A 9,144-nucleotide genomic window follows, 5' to 3' on the forward strand; every position below is an offset into this window, starting at 1 on the left:
CATTTTCGCGTATAGAATCAACCAACCGCTCAAAAGTAATCATGATGGTAAGCTCCACTAGTTTTAGTTCAACTAAGAACGAAAATATACTCATTTAAATTCCATTCGACAGTTCATTACGCTGCTGATTGCCGCCTTAACAGTGACTACTCAGGGATCATATGTTTCTTCTAGTTGGCCGACACATTCCGCAGGATTGAACTCCTGGAATGGCTGGACTGGTTATGAAACTGCTCCTTCTTGGCAAGCAGGCTCAGTACTAGGATGGAATGGTTTGTACAATAATGTCAACCCGTGGGTTCTTCCGTTGGCATACCATGGACAGGAAGCGACCGCATGGGGACAACAGCAACTGGTGAAGACAATTCCGCCAGTCAATGGTAACTCGTGGGGACTACCGTGGGGAACCTATGGTGCTGGTCAGTATGGCTGGGGTCATCCAAGTATCGCTAAGACGCTAGTTCCCGTAACGGAACCGTTCGTACTAGCAGCAGGACCTGGTTTTGTAGTACCAGCGTCTGATAAAAAGACTTCTATTCTGTAAATCGTATGTTGGTTGAAGAAAATATATGTCCTGTTGGATTAAAATGTAATATTCAGTTTTATGATTTATTTTTAATTTTCTAAGTGAAACCGAAAAATAACCGAGAAATAACAGATTCACCAGATTGAGTTAATCGATACGTGATATGCGGCCCTTTCAGGTATAGCTGAATTAACCGACTTGAACGGTAAAAGATTCTCTATGAGAGAGAAACTTTTTCAATTACTTATTGATTTATTTTGAAACGATTTCGAGAATGGTAATCTCCCGATCAGTCTTAATTTAGATACATTAAAGGTTACGACCAACGTGTTTGGTTTTAGTGAATGTTTTTTTCGCGAATTACACCAGATTTCAAGCAAACATCGTCACTACGTCAACAATCTGCCAACATCACACGCCCGTTATCATTTAATTAAACACCGCACGTACGTCACGCCACGCCGCGGTGCGGTGCAGTGGCTGGAAACTCTTTCAGGGACATTATCGTTTGGTTTTCCGCCCCTGCGATAAAGTTGTTCAACTGTAATGAGCGTGAGATAATCTAGTTAATAAATTCCTTGAGGATTAAAACCAACGAATGATAACTTTTTGCTACTTTTAGTCACGTTTGCGCTAAGTTATAAGATAACTGATATACTGCTAAGTTGCAAACTTTAAAATACGAAAACCAGTTAATTAGCGTTAATCCATTGCGTTATTGAAATAGTATTTTAAATCTATACGCTCTAGTTTGTGGGCGTCATTCCAAAAGAATTAAACAATAATTGCAAAGTGAAAAGTATGCGTACGAAAACCAACCAAACAACGGATTAATGATCATTCGGCGACAATGATAGTTTACTAGTGAAATACCACTCTACTTCCAATCAACGAAATCATAAATTATTAGGTCAGTTACATACGAAGTTTTTTAACATCAAAGAGCTAGTATTATTGTAATTGCACATAAAACATTTATTTACACCGATTTCTTCTCACAATCCTTTTCAATATACAAAAGCTTTTCCACAATCGACCGACCAAATGCCAATTCGTTATCACTAGTGTCCCCATCCGTAAGCTCCAGCGCCGTACGATGCCCATGGCAGTCCCCACGAGTTAACCTTGGCAGGCACAACAGTCTTTACGACTCCGTGATGTCCCCAGTCATTTGCATAGGATCCCCAGGGGAGGCCCCAGGAATCGGCACCACCGTAATATCCGTTCCAGCCCTTGTACAGCGGAGCTGCCTTCCAAGAAGATGACCACGATTTGGCGTACGGGTAGCTCAACACACCGGCATCATTCCATCCGTTCCAGCCATTGTTCCATCCATTATTCCATCCATTCCAACCGTTCCAGTTGTTCCATCCTACGGAGTGTGCTGGCCACGCTGTGGACACGTAAGATCCTTCGGCGGCTAGCGCCACCGTGGCTACCAGGAGGGCGATAAACATCTATTTGAATTATAATCAAATTAGTTTTTATAATTCACAGAACAGTCTAAGACCAATTCTTACCTTCATTGTTTGTTAGTTAGTTTGTGATTCTGCTGACACACAAAATTAAACTGTGATAAGTTCTGCTCAATCCGTCGAATTTTATATAGTCGTCCTATTTTCCACTTCGATGATTTGTGAATTGTAATGGTACTGAAACGGATGCTACATTCCAAGCGCGATCCATTCCAAACAATACGATGTACACATTTTTTCATCCTTTCTCTTCTCGGTCTGTGCTCTACGCGCTATTTCACCGGAAAGAACGTTTGCTGACCGTGAAATAAACTAAAAGCTAGTTTGTCCAGTTGAAAGGAAACCAAATAAAATACGTTGGTTTCCTCGACTAATCGTACAGTTTACATCGAGCTCTTCCAACAAAGTATCAAACCAATCAGTCGCTCATCAGCAATGAAGGTAACACTAAAGAATTTTGCTTAAAAAATAATAACCTAAACAGATAAACTTATTTAGGTCTTCATCGCCCTATTTGCCGTCGCTATGGCGTCAGCGGCCCAAGCATCCTACCTGCCGGCCGTCGATAGCGCCTGGTCCCATTCCGGGCTGGGATGGAACTCCTGGAACGATTGGGACGACTGGAATGGCAACCATATCGCTGCCTACCCGTACGCTAAATCATGGTCTTCGGCATGGCCAGCAGCATCCTTGTACAACGGCTGGGACGGTCAGTATGGACTCGGTTTGAACAAAGTCAACTCGTGGGGACTTCCGTGGGGAACCTATGGAGCGGATCATGGAGCGTACGGTTGGGGACACCCCGGACTGGTGAAAACCGTTGTTCCAGTAGCGAAGCAGATTGCTGCCACACCAGGATCGTTGCACATAGCGCCGGTGCCGCTTGGTCCGGAGAAGGTTGTTGCTCACTAGAGAAGAGAGTCGATGTCAAAGACAATTAGCAACCGAAAATTGCTTGAATTGTACTAAAATATTTGGCAACAATCATGTTATCAACAATCAGCATTCAAAATAAGTAAAATCTGTAGGGAAATGAAACATTTTGTGCGAACTCATATGGCCATAACATTCTGAAAAATAAATCAACTGTGATTAAATTTAATCAAACTTGTTTTATTGTCAATATGTCCAACTAGCTGAATATCCGATCTTGTGCTTATTTTCTTAATAATTTCTCAACATTTTTGCCTTTCTACTATATAAAAATATAGTATAAAGGTGTAGGAATCACCCGAAAAAGCGGAAATGGAAAGAAGGGCCGATTGTTAACGGGTGGCAACTAAAATTTTGGAATTTTTTTCTCAAGCTGTCAAAAAAAGACAAAGATACATGAAGAAGATCTGATTTACCTAAATTAAAGATACATTATCCATTGTGGAAAAAAAATTAGTGTACATTTGAAAACGGTCCGTAATCGGCTGTTCAGCGAAGCTTTCGTTTGACATCGAAACAGGAGCGTTGTACGGCCGTCATGTCAACTTTGCGAATGCATCTCTTAATTCTACCAATCAACTATTTGCAAGTCATGGTTCTCCAGTTATTTTTGTACACCAAGGAACTCAAAATCCCGAAGAAATTTTCGATTGGGCGCATTGAGACAGATTTTTCGGATCGTGATTTTTGGGTAAAAATTGGATCGAATGGGTATTCAGGAACGATGGTGTTTTTTTGGCGTAATGCGATGATACTCTATTCGGTCAAAACACGTATTGTCCATCTGCATAATGTTTTTGTAGAAACGGGATCAAAATTTTCTTCAAACATTCGTCTGGTGCATCTTAATTGATAGCCAAACCAGAGGGCTTGTTGTTGAAGAAACCAGAAAGAGAACGATGTCCTTCTGCGTCCATAATTTTGACTGGATTTCCACTATCTGGCTTGCGAATAGTTGTTGGGCATCTTAGGATATGGTAAACAGTCGAAGCCGCAACATATTTGCTTTTTAAATGTTGTACCGTATATTATTTGCCAAGATTTCTGGTGCAGTTCGTAGAAGTGTACAACGCGCTCCAGAAATGCTTCTTGTTTCGACGCCATTTTTAGCAAAACTGGGCAAGCATAAACAAAACAAAAAAATATTAACAAAAAGAGGAGAGAGCTAACACATACATACTCTCATTTCTCTCTGGGCTCGTTTGTTGTTGAGCGAAAAAATTCCAGAATTTTAGTTGCCCCCCGTTAGGTGTGTGTGTGTGTGTCACGCTTTTCAATCTCATTCACTTTTCTCGGAGATGCCAGAACCGATATTGATGATCTTAGTATCAAATGAAAGGTCTAGTTGCCTCATAGATCGCAATCGGTCCCTCTACCGATTTCAACAAAATTGATTGCAAATGAAAGGAGACCTTTGAAAAACTATAAACTCCAATATCAACGCATCGTAAAAACGATGCGATCAAGCCAATTACTATTTTCTCATTAAAGTATTCATAAGAAGCTCCAGTTTTGATTTTCGTGCAAAAACAATTATCAAAAGGAGCGCCAACTAAGAAAAAGTCCAGTTTCTCTTTCTAATTTCATATCTTTCATATTTCATATTCATCATTTCATATCTAATGCTCTACCCGAGCAAAGTTTTAGAGCAAATTGAAAACAAAATTTGATACTTTGATATGACGGATTTTGATTACTACTGATTAAATTGAATATTACTTTTGCTATCGAAAATATCAAGCGGAATACTAATCTTGCTGTTACATAATAGTAATGGGAAAGCAGAATTAGTTGTCATTTTGCTATCATATCCTCATCATAACGCTATCATCATACAATTTGAATTGATCATTTTACTAGAAAAAAAAAATTATGTGAAAATAGATTAATTCAAATATTGTAGGTTTGTTTAGATCATAAATAGAAAGTAGCATCACAATTTCTTTCTATAAAAATGACAACAAAATGAAAGCAAAGACTGATATATCATACATCATACCGAAACCATTTGGTTTCGGTAACAAAACATGATTTCTAGTTGATATCAACAGCAGAATATGTAATAACTTTGATACAATTTTGTTGTCAAATCTTGCTCGGGTACCCAGTTATTTTGGCAATTCAGATATATTACAAAATTGAAATGAAGCATGTAAATTACTTATAGATAAATTTTGAGATCTATCATTTTGTGCTAGATGTCCATTTTCATCGAAAGTAAAAAAAGGAAATATTCACGCAAAATTTTTTTCCGAAATTTTCCTGAGAACTTTTTAAAAGATGAGAACTCCAACGCAAAGTCATAGTGTTGTGACATTAATATCAAAATAAATAAAATAAGAAATCGGTTCTGAACACATTTTTCATATCGTCAATTCAAAATGAAATTCGCATGCGGCTTTCAAGTCTTACCCATTGAACGGTTAATTTATAATTTTCTACATATATTCATTCAAGTCTGCAATATTTATCCTTTGTCTTTACATATATTTCTAGAAATCACTTAACTAAGATAAAACTAAATAAGGCGTTGATAATGTAAATTAAATGATACTTACAAATATTTACGCACGCTAGAAAAGAAAATATTGCACGCAGTAGGTTTTCATGAATTTGACTGTTGAATAAGGATTTTAAGGAATAAGGAACTGATAATTGAAAATATAGTCAACTTAATTATAGATGATTTTGAGAAATAAATAATAATTATTGTTGCAAGAAAAAGGGTCACACCGCTAGGTGGATTAATTTGAGTTTTTAAATTCACTTGTAAACTAGAATCTCATTTTACGTCCATTTATTTTACGTAATTTCGTTTTACGTCCACTTTTTTACCTCCGAAATTTGAATTAACGTCCTGTCGTTTTACGTCCAAAACTTGAATTAACGTCCTCTTTTTTTACGTCCGAAATTTGAATTAAGGTCCTGTAGTTTGACGTTCAAAACTTGAATTAACGTCATTATCAAAAAATTATGAGGTGATTTCAGAAAATTCAAAATAACACCTTTCTTTTTACGTCCAAAATTCGAATTACCGTCCTATTTTTTTACGACCGACTTTTTTTACGTCCCCCCAGCAGTGGACGTAAAACGAGATAGGGTTTATTTCTAATTCCCGTCGTAGTAAGTAAAGCCATTCTAATTTTCATCATTTGTTGAATGGATTTAATGAATACTCCAAAAGTTCTTGTGCTGATTTGACTAAAACACATTTACCTTCCGATCCGTGAAACTTTGAACTTTGAAATCACTGAAAAGCGATTATTAAAGCATATTATTGAAATTACGCAACTGACTTTATTTCTTAAATTCGTCGTACCGTTTTAAAATCCGTCCATCAAAATTTTTCATCGTCCAAACCAAAAATCACAACAATGTTTACGAAACTAACGCCCCTTTTTTTCGTGTAGGACGGCATGACAAATGTTATTTCTGCAGGCCAGGCAAGATTTCCTGGCTGTAGAATAACGACAATGCCATGCGTGAGTTATTTTCATTTATGAATGACGGAAATTAAAACGACTAATCGACATTTTGTTCTTCGTCGCATGAAAAAACGTAGGCAATTTGGCTGGTAGGACTTCTTTAATGATAAAAAGTTTTTAAATAGATCTCAGCTCACTTTGATTGATCGCGTATGATAGACAACAAATTAAAATATTAGGGAATAACTAGTTTTGCATTATGAGTCATAAAAATACTGATATTTTTAATAAGTTGTGTTGAATAGGACGGGAATAGGCAATTACGACGTAGCAGCAACATACCCTATGAGTGTATATGACTGGTCATGACGTAAAATATTTTTTGGACGAAGTGACGAATGCTGTGTCTGATGCTAAGAATGATTAATTTGGATGAAATGAAAAATTCGATATAGACCAAAAATTTATCAGAGCAGGTGCGACTCGCACCTAGTTTTCTTGGTTGGTACCCGAATATTTTACTAACTAAACTACCGCCACCTGCTCTATTAGGTAGTCTAATATCTAATTTTGTTTTATCCTTCCATTTCTATCACGCTATCACGCCTATATACGCGCCACACATTTCCCCATGCGATGGTGTTATTTTATTTTTTTGGATGTATATTTGGTCTATATCAAAATATTTCTGTTCATCCAATTAATCATTCTTCGCATCAGACATTTCCTCAACAATGCCGTCATGTCTGGAACACTGGATCTTACTGATTAATTTTACATTTCACTCAACACAATTGAAAGATGAGGAAACCTAAAAATGTGTTTTTTCAGGAAATACTTTGAACTAATTGGTTTAAATTGCAGAACAAATTGTTTCTTAGGTGCCTCAGGGTACCATTCTAGGACATCTAGTATATTTATTCAAATCTTTTCAATTCGGATGACTCCAAAAAGCCGATAAATATATGTGTCTGTTCTCTTGGGTTGATGTTCAAAAAGAAGAGAAAGATGTACAACGGAGTTGCACAGAGAAGGTAGACGACGAGAAAATTTGGCAGATATCATATTTGAATTGTCCCTCAATACCATCCGCACCTGCTCCCTTCTCATATATTTGACTCAAAGTTCTACAAGTTTGTCGTAGAAATACAACGCACGACGACAGACAGCTGAACGATGCTTACAAATTATTCAAATTTTTAGTGAAGAAAATTCAACACGAATGCACTATGAAAATGTCACTATTTGGTGCAGTTTATGGGCCGTTGGAATTATTAGTTCGATTTCCTTCAAAAATGATGGCTGCCAGAACGTAACAGATGATGATAACCGCTACAGGGCCATAATCACCGACTGTTTTGTAGTACAATTGAATGCTCTTAATGTGGCGTAGTTGTGTTTCAATAAGACGGCGTAACATGTTACTCCGCGCATGCCACAACCGATTAATTGAGAGAAACATTCGGTGAACGAAAAACTTCGCTGCTCCTGGTGCTGCTGGTCAACGCTGAATATTAAATTAAAAGATCACAACACCTCGTTAAAATAACCCATAAAATATGTAGTAATGTTTAAAAATTGTGTGTTTTTGTGTGAAAAAATTATCACTAATGTAATGATAAAATAAAATCTCGTGAAATATGATGAAATATATGAAGGATATTTTTGTTGAAACAAAATATAATAAAACGCGATGAATAAATACAAGTACTGTGTTATGTCCCGTTCACCAAATATTGAGTAGTAAACGATAAGAGCGTTTTATTTGATCACAATTGGTATGTTTATTAAGATGTTATGGCCATGCGAATTTGCTCAAAATTTTTCCTATCCACAGCTACATTTTTGTGTAATTATTGTCGCTATTTTTTTTGTACAATTCAAATCATTTGCGGTCCTCAACATTGTTTTGGTTTTTCTAAGCTTCTTTAACCACTGGCTCCCATTTCTAGTAAGCAACAACCTTCTCCGGGCCAAGCGGCACCGGAGCTACATGCAACGATCCAGGAGTGGCAGCAATCTGTTTCGCTACTGGAACGACGGTTTTCACGAGTCCGGTGTGTCTCCAACCGTACGCTCCATGATCCGCTCCATAGGTTCCCCACGGAAGTCCCCACGAGTTGACCTTGCCCAATCCGAGACCGTACTGTCCGTCCCAACCGTTGTACAAGGATGCTGCCGGCCATGCCGAAGACCACGATTTAGCGTACGGGTAGGCAGCAGCGATATGGTTGCCACTCCAGTCATCCCAATCGTTCCAGGAGTTCCATCCCAGTCCGGAGTGGGACCAAGCACTGTCGACGGCCGGCAGGTACGATGCTTGGGCCGTTGACGCCAATGCGATGGCAAATAGAGCGATGAAGACCTAAGTTTATAATTTAGAATTAAAGTGTAAAGTTTTAACATTATTTAGTGTTACCTTCATTGCGGAAAAGCGATTGATTGGTTTGATGCTTTGCTGGAACAGCTCGATGTAAACTGTATGATTCGTCGAACGAGCTAACGTATTTTATTTGTTTTCCTTTCGGTTCGACTTACTGAACTTTTACTAAATTTCACGGTCAGCAAACATTCTTCCTTTCGAAATAGTGCGTAGACCGTTGATGGATGATAGAAAGGATGAAATCGGAACGCGCTGGGAATGTGGCATCAATTCTAGTACCATCGCTATTCACAAATCATCGAAGTGGAAAATAACACGACTATATAAAATTCGGTGGTTTGAGCAGAACTTATCACAGTTTAATTTTGTGTGTCAGCAGAATCACAAACTAACTAACAAACA

The 9,144-nt window shown here is 37.8% G+C and overlaps 2 protein-coding genes across 2 annotated transcripts; one reads left to right on the forward strand and one right to left on the reverse strand.

Moving 5' to 3' along the window:
• Positions 1-1,587: 1,587 nt before the first annotated feature.
• Positions 1,588-2,052, reverse strand: LOC128740908 (bifunctional endo-1,4-beta-xylanase XylA-like). The gene is made up of 2 exons (XM_053836485.1): positions 2,047-2,052; positions 1,588-1,983 (listed from the first exon to the last, which is right to left on the reverse strand). The coding sequence occupies exons 1-2, from the start codon at positions 2,050-2,052 to the stop codon at positions 1,588-1,590; spliced, it is 402 nt and encodes a 133-aa protein (XP_053692460.1).
• Positions 2,053-2,436: 384 nt separating this feature from the next.
• Positions 2,437-2,913, forward strand: LOC128740909 (uncharacterized). Its single transcript, XM_053836486.1, has 2 exons — positions 2,437-2,442; positions 2,500-2,913. Exons 1-2 carry the CDS (start codon positions 2,437-2,439, stop codon positions 2,911-2,913), a joined length of 420 nt encoding a protein of 139 aa, XP_053692461.1.
• The last annotated feature ends 6,231 nt before the right edge of the window (positions 2,914-9,144 follow it).

The sequence above is a fragment of the Sabethes cyaneus genome, chromosome 3 (assembly GCF_943734655.1).
Source record: "Sabethes cyaneus chromosome 3, idSabCyanKW18_F2, whole genome shotgun sequence".
NCBI classification, from domain to species: domain Eukaryota; kingdom Metazoa; phylum Arthropoda; class Insecta; order Diptera; family Culicidae; genus Sabethes; species Sabethes cyaneus.